At 36.2% G+C, this 21330-nt stretch overlaps 1 protein-coding gene across 1 annotated transcript; it reads left to right on the forward strand.

The window, feature by feature from the left end:
• The first annotated feature begins 897 nt into the window (after positions 1 to 897).
• Positions 898 to 16861, forward strand: DNAL1 (dynein axonemal light chain 1). The gene is made up of 9 exons (XM_070931279.1): positions 898 to 980; positions 2294 to 2389; positions 5073 to 5111; positions 6976 to 7085; positions 8569 to 8624; positions 10146 to 10201; positions 11505 to 11631; positions 15175 to 15321; positions 16538 to 16861. Exons 2-9 carry the CDS (start codon positions 2387 to 2389, stop codon positions 16582 to 16584), a joined length of 585 nt encoding a protein of 194 aa, XP_070787380.1. The 5' UTR covers positions 898 to 980; positions 2294 to 2386; the 3' UTR covers positions 16585 to 16861.
• The last annotated feature ends 4469 nt before the right edge of the window (positions 16862 to 21330 follow it).

Raw genomic sequence — 21330 nt, forward strand, 5'->3', positions numbered from 1 at the left:
CAAATGTCACCAGGCTCAAGGTTGACTCAGCCTTCCATCCTTCTGAGGTAGGTAAAATGAGGACCTGGATTGTGGGGGCAACAAACTGACTTTGTATCAGCTGACTTTGTATAAAAAAGAACATCACTTGGGGGGGCCAAAAGCCCTACTAAGCAGGTATATACGAAAGTATGAAGGCTATTGCTTAATGCATTGTAAACCGCCCTGAGTCTCCGGAGAAGGGCGGCATATAAATCAAACCAATAAATAAATAAATAAATATTCAATGAATTAAGAGGATCATATCTGGCCTATAAAAATCTGGACGATCATGGCATCAGAAAACTCCGGATTTTTAAATCCCAATCATGATATGTCTCGATGAACTACAATTTTTGTCCTTTCCTCCCTCGATAACGACAGTCACATTCTGCTATTGCATAGGGCAGAGGTCTTCAAACTTGGCACCTTTAAGACTTGTGGACTTCAACTCCCAGAATTCTCCAGCCAGCTATTCTGGCTGGAGAATTCTGGGAGTTGAAGTCCACAAGTCTTAAAGCTGCCAAGTTTGAGGACTCCTGGTTTAGGGCTTCTACCCACGCGTGCGCACAGATACGCTCATGCAATAAATCTCATTTTTTTAAAAAAAATCTAAACCGAACTGCTACGGTCAGAGTGGTTCAACGCCTCGAAATCCCGCTTGTGTAGGACGCAAAGCGTCCCCTCCTCCCGCTGAAAAAAACAGAACGGGAAAACAACGCGCCTTTAGCAATAGGACCTTTCCCCCTCCCCCGCCCCGTGCCTCTAGGGGGCGACTGCCTGAGTGAAAAGTCCCTCTGTTTTCAGAGGGATCTCTATGATCCGGTTGTTGACTTTGCTTTTTGCTCACGTGTCCGCTCCACCTCCCCCTGCTCCCCCAGCTTTCAGGTGAGCATGCGCGCGGGTTTCGCTTGCCATAGCAACCAGGGCTGGAGATGGTAGCAACTGGAATCCTAACAATGGTGAGTTCCTTCGAGGGCTACCGAGGGGGGGAAAGAAGAGAGGCCCCGGGGGAAGATGAGGCGGAGGGAGGGGTTTCTCCTTTGGGAAGGGGAGTTGGGGGTCCCACGTTGGCTGGCTGGCGGTAAGTACCGGTAGTAGTGGCAACAGTTTTTAGATAGTGTCGATGGCTGATGGAGAGAAGGGAAAAACAGCAACGGGAATGTTCTGGCAAGAGAGGGGGGAGCTTTGAAGGGAGGAAGGAGTGAATGAGTGTCAGTCAGTCAGTTGCTGAAGCAACAGGTTTCGGACATTGCTGGAAAAAGGAGATTCCCTTGGGGGAAATGGGAGACCAAAGAGGCCTATGAGAAACCGGCTTGTGGAGTGGGAGGTACTGGAGAGTGTGAGTGCTTTTAAACGTTTTAGAGGGAAGAAGCCCCAGCAGGGATACAGTCCCACACAAGGGTACAATAGAGGAGCAAATGACCGCCATCAGTTATGTGAGTTGAAGTCTCAAACATCTCGCTTCCTCCTTGCAAATCTTCCCCCTTTACATCTACAGGTATAATTATTTCCTCTGATACTTCCTCAGATCAAAAAAAGACAAAACAAAACACCTTGTGAGAACTGAAAACTGTAAACAAACAGAGGAGAACTGAAGCTTTTTAAAAAAAAGTGAAATTAGTTTTTTTTAAAAAAAACAAAAAACCAGGCCAGGTACCTCAAGAGTTGTGCAGTTGTTCCATCAGCAACAACAAATTCCCCTTAGGACCCACTGCTGATGGAAAGTGGGAGAAGATTTGCTGATTTCTATCTCCCAGTTCAGCCTCCTGCGCCACTTCCTCCACTATTCAAGTGGTCTGCTGACTCTCTAGGAATTCTAGAACAAAAATCCAAATTTATTTATTTATTTGTTCAACTTGTATGCCGCCTTTCTCCGAAGACTCATAAGACTGCTTTTATGGAATCCCAGCTAGTATGTTTATGATAAGTGTAAAAGGACAGTGTTAGGCAGAAAGCACGTTTGGTTTACCTGCAGACATCTGCAGTAAGGATTTCAACCTGTCACTTGATAAGCAAAATTTCCTCATAATAATACAGCTATAAAGAAGGGATTTTGAGCATTAGGAATAAATTGTTATGTGGAAGGGCTTTTCATTTTATTTCTGTTTGAAAAAAATTCTGGGCTCAAGAATTCTTTAATTGGAAATGTTCATCTTATCCACAAAGTAGTAGGTAATTAATTTTTGAATAAAGCGACAAGATTTTTTTAACTTTTGCCTTTACTGTGGAGGTGATAGTTGAAACCTGATATAATCTTAATTTATTCCCATAGGTGGGGTGCTCATTTGAAGAGTGATCTGCATAATTAATGCAAATTAATCATAATCTAAGAGTTGTCTGAATATCGGAAGTCACCTTCAATAGAATGGTAAATAAATAATTTAAAATTATGACAGAGAATTTGCATTAAAGAGTTTGCCTGAAATTTTCCAAACCATACTTCTTAATATGTATCTACATGATAAATTTAAATATTGTTTCTCTGGCTTATGATTTAGTGTGTATTCAATATTTCATACATAGATTGACCAGTTATTCTTTCTTTTCACATATACATGACTATTTCTTTTTCTTCTTAAGAGGGATTAACATAGGTTTTTATTGCAAGAGTATAATACTTAAAGCTACATGTAAAACTACTAGACTGAGCTAGAGAAGCCTTTTCATCTTGCGCTTTAAAAAACCTCAGTAAGCTTTTTTAAAGCACAGATTATCTGTTATAAATGAGTGACACTACATAAAATGAAGTTGTTTCATTAGCTGTTAAGAATTGGCAGTCTAGCCTGAGTAGAGAAAAAGCAACTTAACATGATGTAAAGTTGCTAAAATATTTTGTATTACAAATCATATCTTCTGACCTCAATTTCTTTTACTTTTTGCATAGCTACTTATAAACTCTTGACAAAGGAAGTATATTGTGCTACCATAGCTTCTATGCAGAATTATGCAATGTTTTTTTTTCCTTTCACAGAAGTTTTCATTAGAGAGAATAGAAAAGTAGCAACATTTAAATGTAAAGAGTGAAAGCTTGCATCTCATGTACATAATGTTATCCTTTCAATGAATAAAAGCATCAAAAATAAATCATCAAGAATAAAGACTGACTATAGCTGTCATATCAATAATTCATAGGTAGTTTTATTTATGCTTTATTGAAAAGGTGTCATTTTCTTTAATATCTGTGAACCATATAGTTTTATCCTATATTACTTGATTCTCTTTATAGTGTTTTTATTCAATTGAATCACAATTTTCCATATAAAATTATAGCACTGTCAGATGAGCCCTATAAAATAAACAGTGTGTCAACTAATTTTGGATGATTTAAATGTAAGAAACAGCAGTGTTACAGTTTGATTTTGTATAGATTATCCTGAACATGAAGTTGGACTTACCTTTTCAGTAGGATTGTTACATGCTAAAATGTATTTCTTGTCAAAAATAAGATTGGAGATGAAAAATCCTGAAGGAAGAATTTTAGATAAAGACTCATTAAGTGTCGAAAGAAACCAAATTGCTAAACTGTCGCTCTAATAGGTCCTCTGATACCACCCAATGAAAAATCAGAAAACACATTGAATCATATAATTCATATCTTTCATTATTTCTACAGAACTCTCAGGGAGTGAGAAACTCAGGGAGTTTGAGCTTATAATACAGAAAGACAGATATGGCTGAACAGATGCAGCAATATTATGGAATGTACCTATACTGGGCACCATAGTTAAAAGGTTGCAGAGACCTGGAATATTAACAGAAGGGCAACAGAGATTATCGTAGAATGAGAAACTAAATCCCATGAAGAGAGATTAAAGGAGCTGGGTTCCTTAAACCTTGAAAAAAGAAGAGTGAGAGGGATTATAATAAAATTTCAAATATCTCAATTACCAAAGTACCCATTTACCAAAGCAGTAATCAGCTTCCTCTCCTTGATTATGTTCAAACAAAAATTAGGCAGGCTTCTGTTGTAGATGTATATTCATTTATATTCCTGAGCTGAGGTATCATACTTAACAGGCTCTTTGTATGTTATGATTATTTTTTTATGTCATGGATGTTCTACTGGCACCCATTAGCTTATAGTTTACTCCAGCTGCTTTTTCTTGTATCACATGGACCTCCAGCAGTGGCCTTTTTGATTGTAGCCCATGGTGCTGTCTATTATAGCAAAAGTTCACAGGCAGTTTTTGCTGCCAAGAGACAGAGGGGGTGGAGGATTGTTTAAGGAGCAACAGCTGAGTTTGTTTGTTAAGTGAATAACATTAGCCTTTGACAGATTTTATTGTAATAGGTGCATTCATACAAATAATAAAAATAAGTGATGTGAGGCTGAGTGAAATTGTTAATAACAGTAGAATCAGTAAGTACCGTATATCACTATAAATAAAACCCATAGCAACTATTTGTTCAGTTCTTCCCAGTCTCTAAACACAGGCCCTGCTCTTTTCTGTATGTGCTGCTTTTGAATTGTTTGAAAAGAGCAACAACAGCTCAAAAGGCCCCATATTCATTAGATAGCATGAGGCTGGAGAGTAAAATAGAAAATCATCTACCAGTTCTGAGCCCTATAGCTCACATAAGATAAAATGAACAGGTTTTTCTTCTTCTTTTAAAAAAATTCCATTGATTTCAGACTTGTATAGATGAAGCTCATAGGATTTTTAATCTGGGACCAGAATAAAATCGTAAATACTTATTAAACTGATCCCTTCCTTGCTCAAGAGTTAATTTAATTAATATCAGTGTGGTTTACTGGTGAAGGCATTGGACCGGGACTGAAGAGACAAAGATTCAGGTCCACCCTCTGTCACAGAGCTCATTGGCTGACTTTGAGCCAGTCACCCTCAGCCCTACTTAGTTCAATCATAGGGTTGTTATGTGGGGAAAAAATGGAGTAGGGAGTGTTTTATATGACTTCATGAGCTCCTGAAGGAAAAGCAGGATATAAATCTTAACAGGCAAAGAAACAAATGATAAAGCCAGACAATTATCTAAGAGGGTTATATAAATCCAATATATTTTATTTATATGTTGTTGGGTTTTTTTGTTAGGCAAAAGCAACAACTATCAAGGAAGCTCTAGCCAAATGGGTAAGTAAGAAATACATTGTGTGTTCTTAATTATATGGATTTTCTTTAACAAGAAAAGTGATTTTCATTGTACTTTTTATTTTTAGTTGATGCGAAACAGTTGTTTGCAAGGAACCCAGAAAAGCTATGTGATCAAACTTTTTAGCTTATTTAGTATTTAAACTGCAAATGTACTTCTGTGAAATTTAATTAATATTTATATAACACTATGAGCTGAAAAATGCCTCTTATAGACATTCCATAATCATTGTATGAGAAATAAATATTAAAAATCATGTCAAGAACTCATAGAAATCAAGATTTGTTAATTCATAACAAAGGGAACACATATAGTGGATAAACAGACATGTTTGGGAAGGCTTTATTAAGAGGAGCAGTAAGTAAAATGGTTTGATTATTGGGCTGCATATCTCATAATAAGGCACAGAGAACCTTAGTAAAATTGAAGTTGTATAGAGCAATAAGGAAAAGGAGAAATATTGGGAATCTAAGTAAATGTGATTTAGTTAATTGCTCAAAGATGAAATGCTCAGAATGGGAATATGTAGAATAAGGATTTGTATTTTGTATCCAGCTAAGAATAAAACAGCCCCCGCCCCCAATCTATTGGAATATTCCATGTTGGTGGCATATGAGCAGATGAAAACTTGAAACAGTTTGATTGTGGTATATTGTGTTCAGGACAAAATTCCAATGTTTCAATGTCCTGGTCAGGTAAGGTGCTACAGCATTCCAAAGCTTAAAAGACAATTGATGACTTCTTCCATATTTATCTGTGGTTTACAATGGTGTGGACAATAATAGCATGACTCTTCAAGCTCAGGTTTGAAGACTGCCCTGCTAGCCTGCTCTTGTCCCCAGTAGGATCCAATACTCCACTTGTTCCTTTCTATCACCTTCACAACCACCTTCTTCCTTTTTATCCTCAACCCCTAGGTGAAAGTGGATTAAGTGGATAAAATTTCAGTCCAGTATTACTTCAGTTTGTGTGAGGGAAGAGCTTTATTCCTATTTTGAGCTTTGCATTCAGCTTCACTCTTTTAATAGGTAATAGCACACAATTCCACAGGAAGAGCTGTCATGCCATTAATAACCAATTTCCTTACTGCTGTCATCCTCCCTGTCCTTTGAGTAGTGAAGCCTTATTTGGCCCTCCTCCTGACTATCATCCTTCCAAAAGCTCTTGTCCTTTTCCCGTAGTTGTTTAGGAGAGTCATTTTTTTATAGAGGAGATATAATGGATGGAAATCGAGGTAAGTAGAGGGGAGTTTTTAAAGGTTTAAAAAAGAAAAAAGTCTTTATAAAGTTTGTAATTGCATCTAAGAAGCAACATAGCAGTGGCATCACTATCTCTGTGCAGGTAATTTCTGATTGGAAGAATTAATTCCATCAAACACATAGAGAATTTTTTGTGTGTGACAGGGAAAGAAAAGTGTCTTTCAAAACATGAAAGGGGGATGAGGAGAGTCCTTTCTCCTTATGTTGCTTTGAAAAGATGTCAAAACTCAAAAGGAGCATACTTGATGGGGTTGTGTAAAGGCTGCCTCAGAGGTAGACATGCTCTCTAGCTTCAAAAGTAGCAGTGCTAGTATTGAAATCAGTCTAGTTGCAAGTCCTAATCCTTCTCCCTTAAATCTTTAACTAACAGCAGTTTAATGCTGGCCTGAGCTACTCCACAGTTACCATTCCATACCAAAATTCAGTCCAGCCTACGGGAAAAAAACCCCTAAGAATCAGACTCAGTGCTTAGATTGAGAAGCATGATAGCATATATAAAAGGAGTTCATTTCTTTTTCTCTGAGATTAGAATGAATATTCTCTAAATTTTGAGGAAGTTGTTGTTTGTCATTCTTTTTTACTTCAGGAAGAAAAAACTAGTCAGAAGCCATCGGAGGCCAAAGAAGTGAAACTCTATGCCCAGGTTCCCCCTATAGAAAAGATGGATGCTTCTCTTTCCACTCTTGTTAACTGCGAGTAGGTCCTGAATACTAAAATAAATGTATCCTGGGTTGTTCGTGCTTTCAACAGTACAGTTTGTCCTTATTTAGTGATAATTGAGACTGGCAACTCCATCATTAAGCAACTCTATCAGTCACTATGTGGGAAATTACAAGACTGGGACCAGTGGTGGGTTCCTCCCTGTTCTGCCTGGTTCCGCCGAGCTGGTAGCGGTGACGATATGTCACCGAACCGGTTCTGCTCCCCCCGTTCCCCCCGCATTATTCTTACCTTTTATTTGGCCCCACCCTCAATCTATTGCTGCCTCCTGAGTCCCAGCTGATCAGCTAGAAGGAAAAAAACTGTGTAAACTCTTGCTGCAGGGCTTCAAAGGGCCACCCTACAGCTGATCAATGTTAAAAGGCAGTGTGGTGGTAGACCAGTGCCTCCCAAAACAAATGAGTAGACCGGTTCCTGCAAAAACAAATGGGTAGACCTGTACAGCTCTGCAAGCAGTTAAAAGCCTGGTAGACCAGTACCTCTGCTAAATCCTAAAGAATTATCACATGACCATCAAGCCACGCCCACACCCACAGAACCGGTAGTAAAAAATTTTAGAACCCACCCCTGACTGGGACTGTGCTTTCCTTTTCCTACTCACTGGGCAATGTTCCATGTTCAGCTTGAAACTGCAAGACTAAACAGTGTTACACCTTTAGTTTTGCTTGCCTCTTAACTATTCCTTTGCCCTTTGGAATGTTAGCTCCAACTGGAATAATTAACAAAAAGGGAATTAATGTTTGTATTTACATTGATTGGAGAGGAAGGGATTACAAGAGAGTAAGCAAGCACACAATGGGAAATACATTGAAAGCAGTGTTATTATTTTATTTTTTAAATTGATTTGCCACCTACCTCATCATGGGGTTACTCGAGGCAGCAAATAAATTTAATGCACTGATGTTGGCAACTGCAAATGCAGGATAGAGAACATTTAGAGAATTCCTCATTGTGGCCCTTCTTATTCTCTTGGAATCCTTTCCTCTCCAATTTCTTCATTCTTCAAGAGGGGAGGAACTGGTCTGGCACAGGAGAGATTGCTATAAGAAATAGTTGATTCCCCCCCCACCCCCGTGAAGAGGTTTCCGTAGGTATATTTTGCCACAGGATCACCCTGTCAACCCCATCCGATTTCTCAGTTTCAACATTAAACTTTTTTTTTTAACATTATACTCTCTTGAACAACTTTATAATGTACACAAGGCTTAATTGATATGCCACATCATGATTTGAATTAATCATATTAAAAACTGAGCTGGGTTTTCAGTTTTGAAATGTAGAAGTTTTGAGCTATTTGCCCTTTAGTCTATATTGAGCAATTAGCTTTCATAATCAGTGCCACAGTGCTTCTTCAGTTCCTGTCTCCCTCCCCAATAATAATTGTCACAAAGTGTTTACAAATCTTCAATCATTACAGAATTACAATTAATATAAAATCCTCTTTTTTCTTTGTTTCAAGAAAACTGTCTTTATCTACAAACTGCATTGAAAAAATTGCGAACTTAAATGGGCTAAGTAAGTAATAATGAACAGATTGCATCCTTTCTCAAACTTATGTAAACCACTATTCTAGAAATGTAGCTTCTATATGTCACACTTGCTTATGCCACTTTATCAGTTTTGTTCCTCTTTCTATTTATAGAAAATAATTATTATTGTATGTATTTCATACTGCAAAGATAGGAATGTATCCTTTTTAGTACACTATATAAGCAGTTTATAGCTTTCTTAAATATTCAGTTGAATAGAAAGTTGGGATATAAATTGGATAAATAAATTTTAAAAAGTACTGTTCCCATAATCCTCAATGAACAGATTTTTCTCCTCCTGTGGATTGATTCAGGCTGATAGTCATAACTATTCTTATTAATCTGTCATACTGTGCAGCAAAATACAGAATTAATTTTAAAATCAAGCTTTATTTGAAAACAATATAAGCAGTAGAATATTATGTTGATTGGGTTTATTTGAGTACTGATTAGAGTATAGCTTTTTGCATTGATAACCTTTTGCATCATTTGAAATAGTAGGCTTGAAGCATTGTTGAAAAAAAGTTTGAGTATTTTTCAAGATATTCAATATAATTTTTTTCCACTTAAAATGAATTGATTGTTTTTTAAAAATATTCCCCTCAATTGTTTTAACCTCTTGGGAAGCTTGTCATCTTTAAAGCTTCTAGCTATGTCATGAATCCACAAATGCACAATTCAGTGTGCTAATGAGGAAGTTGATTATTTTGGCTCATTACATGAGTTGAATTTATGGTTCTCTGAATAATAATCTGTTCAAAGCATGAGAAAGATTCAGGAAGTGTTTAGGAAAACTCAACTACCTGTTAATTCCTCTGTTATTTGCAAAAAGGAACAGCCAGCTCTCTGGCTCACAATGAAGCCATTAACAAGAAAGTGAAAAAGACTCTCTCTTAATGAAATATAAGATAATTGGGCTCTGTAATTTAAGTATTTTAATACAGTTGCTGAAATTTCTGTAACCTTTCCCCTTAATCCTTTTAGTAAATATTGTTAAAGTAGCCTGAAAACCTTGGTTTTCATTGAATCAGTTACCAAAAGCCTAATAGTATGGTTAAAGCAACCACAAGACATTTCTAAATAGCATCTGTTCAGTGCTGAATATCTATTTCTATTCTGTTTTTTAATTCAAATCCTTTTTCCTTTTACAGTTAGATATAATGGGTAAGGCACCAGGCTAGAAACTGAGAGATTGCAAGTTCTAGTCCCATCATAGATAAAGGCATCTGGGTGACTTTGAGCCAGTTTTTTTTCTCTCAGCCCTAGGAAGGAGGCAATGGCAAGCCACTTCTGAAAATCTTGCCAAAAAACTGCAGAGATAGTAGTCAACGGTAATCAATCCACACATTCTTTGACCAACTGGACTGATATGCGTTATTCTTAGGTATCATGTGCTGGGCTTTTATTTATTTTTTAAATGTATATACTGTCCAATTCTCAAAACTTCTGGATGGTTATAGTATTTCTTAACTAATAATGTAGAAAAATAAGCATGTTTCTGTTACAGAAAACTTGCGGATATTGTCACTGGGAAGGAACAACATAAAAAATCTGAATGGGCTGGTATGTTATCTTGATGAGATACTTGTTTCTCATAATAATAGTAAGAACATCAGTGCATGTAGTGGATATTAGTTTGTTGGGACAAATATTGAATAAAACCAACAATACTGTGTAAGTTAAAAAAAATATTGAAGAACCATAGATTCTCAAAGAATTATAAGATCTCTACCTCATGTCAAGAGGATATATGAGGTTTTTTACAGCTGATCACGGTCATTGATAACACCTCACTAAGTAGCCAGATTCACTTAATGGAACTTCATGAGAAGGGTTTCAAAATATACCTTAAGGTCCAGTTACAACTCGCAGCTAAGGCAGATAACAAACAGTTTACATAATCATTTGATCAGCTTGTTCCATTTAACATTGCTGCCATATGGGAAATTTCATACGTTTTTTTTTTTAATTTGATTTATATGCCACCCTTCTCCGGGGACTCAGAGCGGCTTACAATGCGTTAAGCAATAGCCTTCATACTTTTGTATATTTATACAAAGTCAGCTTATTGCCCCCACAAACTGGGTCCTCAATTTACCTACCTTAGAAAGGATGGAAGGCTGAGTCAACCTTGAGCCTGATGAGATTCGAATTTACAGTAATTGCAGACAGCTGGTGTTAATCACAATGCTGTCAGTCTGCTGAGCCACCAGGCCCTTCTTATGTAAACCACGTTGTTCATTGCATTGTAATAATTCATCCACGTGTTGCTAGAAAGCTGCAGCAGCAATCTATCAAGACAAGGTCACAGTATATCTGCTAAATTGTTAAATGGTGCATGATAAATATGTATGTTTGCACCAAAATAATGAAATCAAGAGCACTTATACTAGGAACTGATTTTTAGGGAAGTACAACTTCTCTGAAGCACCATTATGTATCTGGATTGTTTATTGTTCTTGCCCAGTCTATCGCTCTGCTGAGTTTAGAATACCTTCTGTCTCATAAAAATTAGGTTATTTCTTGCAACAAATTAGTATCTTAATAGATCATAACTCTCAAATATGCCAGTTTAGAACAGGCTAAAATCCCAGTGAAGCTGCCTGACATGACTCTTGCCTGATTGGTGAAATCCAAAAGGCTTTGAAATCTGTGGATCCCTCTTACTATCCCCATCCCAACTTGGGAATATAAAGAATGAGGATTTGATTTTTCTTTCAACTCTACTTTGTCATTTTTGTATTTTAGATTTACCTTAATCTATGCTCTGGTACTATTTTTTTTTTTTGGGGGGGGGGGGCTTTTTTTAACTTAAAAGCTTCTGATGGTAATAGAACATTTTTCCCAGAACATTATTGTCTTTCAGGAAGCAGTTGGGGATACGTTAGAGGAGTTGTGGATCTCATACAACTTGATTGAGAAGTTGAAAGGTCTCCATGTGATGAAGAAGCTGAGAATTCTCTACATGTCCAATAATCTGGTGAAAGATTGGGGTAAGGCAATGTCATTGTGTCTACTTTGAAACATATTCATAATTTTACTAGGGTTATATTCAATAATTTATGTTCTGATGCAAGGATTTTTATCTTAAAATAAATTCACAAGTACCCTTCTGCCATATTTTTATTTTGAAAGGTCATAATCCACATATAATATGTAATAAAATTAAGTGCAAACCAAAGGAGGAGGATATATAGAAATTATTTTCTGTCATTTGCTCAGTATTCATGTATATTTATATTTCATATATGCTTTGCTATTGTTGAATTCATACAAATTTGAATTTGTATGCTATTGTATGAATAGGTAGCTATTTGCTTGTGCTTATGTATTCCATGCTTAGAAAGTATAGCATGCCTATTTATAAATATAGCTAAATATATAAATATACCTAAAACAAGATGGATTGATGACATCAGCAAATATTGTGGGCTCAATTGGCAAAAGAAAGCTCAGGATCATATAGTTTGGAAACATGCGGAAGAGGCCTTCATCCTGCAGTGGACAGACAATGGCTAAAATGATGATGATGACCTATTTATAAACTGGCATTGCGTGTTTTCTAATTCCGATTAATAACGTAGCAGTTCTGATTTTACTTTTTTTAATGTCACTATATAAAATAACAGAAAATTGTATACATACAACTGAGTTAACTACCCTGTTTCCCCTAAAATAAGACATTTCCTGATAATAAGCCCAATAGGGCTTTTGAGCATATGCGCTAAAATACCTCCCCCCCACGGAAAATAAGCCCTCCCCGAAAATATTTAAACTCATGCGCGGCCAGTCCCCGCCATTTCCTCTGGTTAGGGTTAGGGAGACAAAGTTGGAAATCAAGTAAAATGGCAAGAGGAGCCCCATCTTGTTCCACACGCCCCAAAATAATAAGATATCCCCGAAAATAAGGCCAAGTACTTATTTCCCGGTTCAAAAAAATATTAAGACGGTCTTATTTTCGGGGAAACACGGTATATGATATAACATTAAAATGAAGGAAAATAATGAGATTTATAAACTGAAATATTTTTTTTAAAAATGATCAAATTGCTTGGAAATGCTTTACCTTGTTCCTTTATTAAAATAAGACTAATTTGATAGTTTGAGAGCAAGCTTGACATAATGATTAAGGCACCAGACTTTGAACTAGGAGACTGTGAGTTCTACTTCCACCTTAGGCATGAATCTAGCGAGGTGACTTTGGGCTGGTCACACAATCTCAGCCCTAAGAAGAAGGCAAGAGCAAACCAGTTTGAAAACCTTGCCAAGAAAACTCTAGGGCAGAGGTGTTCAAACTTGGCAGCTTTAAGAATTGTGGACTTCAACTTCCAGAATTCTCTAGCCAGCTATGCTGGCTGGAGTATTCTGGGAATTGAAGTCCACATTAGTCTTAAAGTTGCCAAGTTTGAAGACCTCTGCTTTAGGGATTGGTCCAGACAGTTGCCAGGAATTAACACTGACTCAAAGGTACACCAAGGAAGGTTGGAGGGGGGGGGGAGAGATTTGATCAACAATGTGTACCAAGTTCATATTTATCTTTTCAGTATTGTATAATAATTTTTGTCATTGTCCCACTTATGAAAATTCCATGATTTTTAATATCTTAATTAATTCAAAATACTGGGCATAAAGCCAAGAAGAATTTGTCACATAAAGGTTGGGTTAAAATTGCTAATTGGCTTGGATGTTATCCAGAAATGTGGAAATAATAGGACAAACCTAGCTGAACAACGTCTTTGAATGTTCTAGTTTCTGAATTGCATCTCTAACAAGGAAGCCATTGCAACCAACCTGCTTTAGGCATTCTCTGAAGTACACAGTACAGGCTGACTCTTTTTTTTTTGTTTATTCTTAGATAGAGACTAATTTTTTGATTTTCAAAAACAGCAACTCATTATTTCATATTGTTTCAATATAATTTTCATCAAATTTCTTCAACTTTTTACAAAAGTATGTTGTTAGTTTAGAAGCCTCAGTGAATTCCTCCAAAATCTCTTAACAAATGCAAAACTTAAGATGCAGCAATAGTATCAATCCCCGGCAGTCCAAGTACAATTTGAAATTCTCTGAGGTCAGTGAAATGGTTTCAAGTTTTACAGAAGTTTTAAAAACGTATTCATTAGTCCCAACTAATATTTAGAGAAACCAGTCTATCCAGAAAATGGATTCATCCACTATTTTTATAGTTTGTTTTGTTTGTGCCTTTGAATCAGTCTTGACACCTGGCAACTGCCTGGACTAGGCCCTGCAATTTTCTTGGCAAGCATTTTTAGAAGTGGTTTGCCCTTCCCTTCTTCCTAGGTCTGAACCAGAGCAACAGGCCCAAGGATCACCAAGCTGGTTTTGTGTTCTAAGGCAGGAACTCAGTCTCCCAGCTTCTCCCTTGGTGTTTTTGGCTACTACACTAAACTGGCTCATTGTGTGTTGCAGTTATCTTATAACATTAACTTGACTATTGATTATTGTACACTACCCAGAGTAATTTCTCATGAGACGGACTGCTATATAAATTTGATTAATAAATTACTTAATAAATAAACTTCAGAGTAAAAAGATTAAATTGTATCAGCAGCACAATGTGTTCCATACACATCTATCTATTAACATTAAGTGCAGCTGTGGATTTTCATTTGTTGTTAAGTGAAAGTTGTGTGTTCTATAATCTTCAAAGCCAGCTCCACGTATGCCATTTCACCTGATAATTATTAGAAAAGAAATATCTATACCACATTATCTACATTAGCAGGACTGCACCACCTGGAACACCATATTCTAGATAGTGAGATATATTTGTGTTATAAATGCAGCTGATCTAGCAACCTCTGATCATTTACCTTGGGACTGCAATTCTGATGAGGTGCACAAACATTTTCATGAGCAGATAGTAACTTTTAGGATTGCACAGTGCTTTGAATTTCAAGAGTACCGCTAGCATTCCCATGCTTGCTCTGAAATATTTTTGGGTGCGTGTTTTAGAGTGACCGTACATATGCAAGCAGTATCTGTCAACAGCACCAAACCCCAAAGATGATTTTTCCAGCTATAGAGAGTAGCCAGGTAAACTTGAGGAAAGACACAGCGGCTTTAACAAGTTGTTAACAGGTGCTATGTGAGGAGCCACACAGAGATCTTTACTGAAGTAGAACATTGTTTATTAGCACTTTATCTACCTCATTGATTAATACATATCTTAATTTTATAAAAAAAATAATTTCTGTATTTGGTTGAATGGCACGACTGTTTGAGAACCAGAACTAGAAACCTGGAAAGTTCATATAAGAGGTAGTTAAATATTGCACAGTAAGTGAATTAATCTCTTAACATCTCCCTGTCCTTCTGACATGGGCATTTGGTAGAAGCCATGTTAAGCCACACATCATGATATTATCATGCAGATAAAATAAACTCTCTAATTTCAATGATGATGTACTGACTCTCTCTCCCTGCAGGCTCCCATGTCTTTTGGTTTTGAAGTTGGGAATTTTTTCTCCTTCATAATAATTTTTTCTCCTGAATATGTCTCTTTATGGATGCAGCAGAGTTTGTGAGGTTGGCAGAGTTGCCGCTACTGGAGGATCTGGTGTTTGTAGGCAATCCACTGGAAGAGAAATACTCTGCTGATTCACAGAGTGCCTGGGTTGAGGAGGCAACCAAGCGAGTGCCCAAACTGAAGAAACTCGATGGTGAGAACTGAGGAGGAATAGCATAGCATTAATAATTGAGTCAAAAGTTCATATGAAAAGTTAAACTTGGGAAAGACCAGTTCAATTGTGAGCATTCATTTTGAGTATTTTGAAAAGTCAAATTACGGTAAACATTTTTACTGGCCCTTTTGGTCTCAACCAAATTATTCAGCAAAGACCTATAGTAGAGATAAACGAAAATCTGTAGATTTTATTCCTACCAAATATTTGTTTTCAAAATGAAAATACTGTGATTTAATAGATTGTTGCTATTAAAAACATTACAAAAAGCTGCTGTAGCCACATATCATCAGTGTTAGAAGAGAGAGGAGATAAATTAAGCATGTTGGAAATAAAGACTACCTCCCAATAGACACTGATGTTAAAAAACTGGTTTTATCTTAGGCTTTGGAATAATTTCCCTCCTGTATCCTTAAGTCTTGATCTGAACATATGTGATGATATAAATAACATCATGGGAGAATTGGTGGATCCATTAGTAAATTCACTGAAGTGGGTTGGGCAATCATTTGTTTTACTATTTTTATGCTAATTTTTAATTTAGTTTTCAGTAATAATTTTAAGAAAAACTGAATCTAGCTAAGAATTTCATTTTTTCATTTCATTTTATTAAATTTGTATACCGCCCTACTCCCGAAGGACTCAGGGCGGTGAACAGCCATAAAATAAAACATATAAATACAAAATTTAAAATGGAGATAAAACAAATTAAATAAATTTGGCTGAACCATTTTAAAACCCCAATAATTTAAAACCAAATTTAAAATTCCCATTTAAAAAGAGGAAAAGTTTAGGTCAGGCCAGCTTGATGGAATAGGAACGTCTTAAGCGCGCGACGGAAGGTACGCAGATCCGGAATCCTCCGTATCTCGGGGGGGAGCTCGTTACAGATAGTAGGTGCCCCCACAGAGAAGGCTCTCCCCCTGGGGGCCGCCAGTCGACATTGTTTGGCCGACGGCACCCGGAGGAGCCCCTCTCTATGGGAGCGTACTGGTCGGTGGGAGGCTATTGGTGGTAGCAGGCGGTCCCGCAAATAGCCAGGCCCTTTAAATTCTTGTTAACAATCTTTACAAAATGATATATGGTTATGAGTCTTCACACACAGCACAGGGTTGAGGAACTGGAAATGATAGGGAAAGAAAATGGAAGAAAATGCAATAATGATTGTTGTGATTTATGTATTTATTTATTTTAGGTATCCCGGTTATAAAACAGGAAGAAACGGAAGAAGCAGAAAACTAGCACCTTTTCTTTCACATTAAATTATTGATGTATCTCCAGCACTACATAGGATGTCATGCTTTTGTATAAATATGTCTTTAAAGAAAAATTTAGGCAACATTTTAACTGATTCATCTCCATGTTCTTCTCACCCAAAGAATTCTTACTTTTTTATTATGAATTTTTATTTTTTATTTAATACCTGGAGGGTTTTTTTGCAAGTGTATGATTTTTTTTAAAGAGCAGGTTTCTATAAAGCACATGTTAAATAGTTTTCTCTAATCATTTGAGAAATGGCAGAGGGGTTCTATATACAATAGTATGGCTTTTTAAAAATATCTTTCTTTTAAAGAAAGAATTCAAATAATGGTATGCTTTAACATTTATCAACTGTCTCTTGTTTTTTCTCCTGAGTTAATATCCAGTATTAGATGAAAGAGTGAAGGCAGTTTCTTTGTTCTAAGTGAAGTATTTCTCTCCTCCTTTGGTTTAATATGCTGGCTGAATTTTCCTTTACATTCTTTGTTTTAAGCAACATGAAACTCTTAAGCAAAGGTTTTGTGCTGATTATATGTTGCAGAATGGCTGAAGTCCTTTATTATTTTGGAATCGGAGTAATCTGAGAAGAGAAAGCAGCTGTCAAAAGAAGTTGAAACATAGCATAGTGTTCAAAACTAAGACTCCATTTTAGTAATTGATAAATGACAACTGAAGAAACAGTTGTCCTGACAGGAAAGAAAGAAGAGAAAAGCAATAATGCTGTAGGATATATAGTACACGTGTTCCAATGCAGATTATTTTTTTGATAAAGAAGACCATAAGTCTTCTCACTTTGTCAAAGCCTACTCCCTCCCTAGAATTTTTCCCTGATATGACTGGACATTTTAGTCATTCCTAAAGATGGAAAGGAGAGAAATAAAGTAAGGTGTTACTATTTTGTTGAAGATAAAATTTAATTTTATAAGGCTTGCAGCAGTTTTTCTCTGCTCTGATTTTTTTCTACTTAAAAGTATTGGCTCTGACAATCCATTTCTCAGCTAACAGATGACAGGCATTCAAAAAAGGGATGGAACTGCAACACTCTGCATAGTTATATGGGAATAAACACTATGGAATACAGCGGGGCTCCCTTCTTTTTTACACAAATGCTGAGCCTTTGCCCAGGAATATTTATTCTTTAGCCTTTGGATTTATCCTAATCATTTAAATGTGGCAGTTGGTTAATATGATTACCCCTGAGATTCCACTCTGTCTTAAATCAATGTATTTATGAGGCATTAAGACAGTTATTACTCTGAAAGAATTTTACGGTTCAGATTTTTTTGAAGAGGAGAGTTCCTTACTATTTTAGGTCTGGTTACTTCAAAGAGCAATCCCCCAAGATATTTCACAAAGCTTCACTCGAGGTTCAATGGAATTGTTCTTGCACATCCACAGATTGGATTTTTTTTTAAAAAAAGAACTTTCAGATAATTTGATTTTTACTTTCATCCTATTTATATTTAATCTTAGTTGTTTCTGTGAATCAATCCATGTAGTTGCATCATTTTTAACAAAGATGTTTATATGTTAGGTTTAGTGCTTGGCATTGTTTTTCTAATATGTTCTCATTAGTATCTTCCTTGTTGTCTTCACATTAGGCCAGGTGTAGGTAATCTTTTGTTGGCCATGAGCCCAGCTGAATGCTGGGGAAGAGGTTGTAAAATGAATGGAATATTTCACATAAGTGAGCAGAATTATGTTCAGGGTTACAGAGAAGAGTACTAGATTTGAAAGGCAGCTATGAACTGAATAAACAGATGTTTTAGGGCTTATCCTACTGTACAGGTGTCATCTTTTCTTATTTCAACAAATGGGAAATGATGCTATCAGTTTTCATCAATCATGACAAGCTTTAAGACACTTTAGGGCTATAAAAAAAGGCCAGATTTCACTATGATGTCCTTAGAGGTTGCGCAGCTCTGCTTTACGAAATAAGTCTGCTTGGTTGCAGTAGAAGTTACTTCTGAGTAAACATGCATAGGATTGCACTGCTTGCAACTGGGGAAGTTTATGAACAGATAAATGATTATTGTTCTCGATGTAGAACTTTTTTTTGTTAACAGTTTAAAATAAGGTACTCTATAAGGCATTGTGTTCCCAGAGCAGTGATTGTCATTTATGTACATCATCTTTGCGTCTTAGCAATAGATTTTTCTCTTGGTACCTGTGAGGCAGGAGAAACTGGTGAACTAATTAAGAGTTGTCATTTCTGGGGTACAAAAATTGGAGCTGCAAATATTGGGGCATTTGCTGGATGACGACAAACATTCATAGTATTGTGTATCTCTTTCCTGCCATCTACTGGTCATCCAGAGTTTTGCAGCCTGGATAACCTTTAACTGGGCAAAAACAGTGCCATAAACAAAACTCAAAAGTACTTCAAATGGGCTAACATGAAATTCATCCAAAATCTGGGACACATAACTCTTGTGGAATGGATCTTTGACAAGTTTTAAAAAACGTTTTATGACACAAACATTATCCTAAAGCACCTTATGGCATAATACAAAGTATCATAAAAAATTTCTGGCCTGATGTTTGACTATGCTATACAGTTCAGCATGGTTGTTTTCAAGGCAGAAACATCTCTGAATGTATCCCAGCTTTTCCAGTGAAGGCAGTGCATTAGAAGCTCTGTCATTGTTGAAGACATTGAGAAATCTGGTAAAGAAATTTCTCTGAAAGGATGACCACCACAGGCCACGGGTTGCCTATGGATTGGTTATTATAGTATGGGTTTAAGAGGCTGGTTCTCTGCAAGGACTTGCTCTTGAAGCATTTAGTGCTTGGAATTAAGATAAAGTCAGGGTTCTTGCTAATGAAGGGTCAAATGTCCAGTCACCTCCAGGGGATCTGGTAGGCAGGCAGCTCTAAATGCCAAATTGGTTCTTTTAACCCCATTCTTGGCATCCCTCAAATGGTCAATGCGTTTGAAGGGGAAAGTCATCAAAATGTTTTGACTAGCAATTTTTGTGGAATTTGGTTTGAATTCAGCTTAGCATTCTCTTTGATGCTGATGGTATAGCTAGTATATTAACCATGCAAGTAATGTCATAATCTTAATAATAGAAATCTCAATACTTTAAATAATATTTTTTCTCTTGAAAACAGTTTTTCAGAGAGAGTTCTGTCGTTTCACCTACTTCTTGTCATTTAGGATCCCTCGTGTACTGTCAGTTGTGTGTAATTGTATCTGGGAAGTAAGATGAAACACATTTCCTGGCAAGGAAATATCTAAAATGAACAAGGCCAGTAACTAGGAGTTAATCTATAATTGTTCAGAAGCCAGCCATGAAAAACAAAATTGTTATAGTTTTTTATAAATATTTTATAATACTTTTTTGAAGTGTGATGAGATACTTAAGTTTAGAAGTAGGTAATAGTAATATGACAGCACATCTTTCTTTAGCAAATAGTATCTTAGTAAAGAATTAGTGCCTTTCTTAAAGAAACTTATTGATAAGTTGTTATTGGCACTGGTATTTCTTTTAGGTTAGATGGAAATCCTTTACTATAACCAGCATTATTATTATTTTTGTTGCTTGGCTTCCAATTATACTTCTTGTGCCCTTTGTGTCAGCTGGATTGCTGACTAATATCATTTACTATAACATTTAGAGAAAATTCAAAATAAAAATTTAAATGGAGGAAAATGAGGTGTTTGACAATTTAACTGTTCTGTCTCTTGCAGAATGATCATGGATGATCAACAGGCAAAATTTTTTAAAAGAACAATTAACAGGCTTTTTCATATTAAATAAAGAATTAAGATATATTTATAAGTTTATTTTTGGTATGCTTATAGAAAAATGTGATCGTGACAAGCTTTAGTGATTTGCTCAATTTCCTGTTTCATTCAGCCAGTACTAATTGAAATGCTTGCTTGCATAGAAGTTGGCTCAGTTTTATATTTTTTAAGAACGTTGAATTGCACTGGTGTCTCCAGACCCATAAACAAACTCATAGGTTTGCTGCAGTAGGGAAAAGGAAAAGCAAAGGGAATATTTTTGGATTTTAGATTTTAAAAATTGTAAGGCTGGCAAGAGCTTGATGAAATAGATGTATATTGCATTTATACATATTCAATGTACAACAGATTATACAGTGCTGCACTGGACTGCAGTATAAGATGTAATTCATAAATAAAAAAGTAGTGATACTTGTGGAAGAAGCTTTTTAACAGTACCTAAATTTCCAAGGAACAGTATAATTGGAAGGCATTCACCATGATAATGTGTATAATTATAATAAAAGTTTTATTTAATGATAATATAGCTTCTTTCAGAAGGAAAATGAGATTTAAGAGTTGGAATTTGAAATGGAATGATTTCTCTTTAAAGATATGAATTACAATGAAATCTACTACCAATTTCAGTGCCATTTCTTCCACAACCTAGAAAGTGCAGGCTACACAAAGGAACTCCTAGGAGCCTATGTAAAAATAGGGTTAGTGATAGAGAACTTCCAACTGCAGAGTCTTTGCTACATCTTTCCATTTTAGTCTTCTTGAAGGCTGTTCTTGAAGGCTACACCAAATCTTGTAGTAAAGATGCTTCTATAGCACATTATCTTTATTTTGCTAAATGACAGATAGATGGCTCAGCATGACCTGGAGTGTCTTTTCCAAATTGCATATAGAAGAGTTTCTTTTTTAATAACAAAGCAACATTTTCTGTTGCGAAAAGCAATTGGCGGGATAATGAAATTTTATCTACCAAGTAATGT

The sequence above is a fragment of the Pituophis catenifer genome, unplaced genomic scaffold (assembly GCF_029215685.1).
Source record: "Pituophis catenifer annectens isolate HBS135680 unplaced genomic scaffold, rPitCat1.0.hap2 SCAF_1, whole genome shotgun sequence".
NCBI classification, from domain to species: domain Eukaryota; kingdom Metazoa; phylum Chordata; class Lepidosauria; order Squamata; family Colubridae; genus Pituophis; species Pituophis catenifer.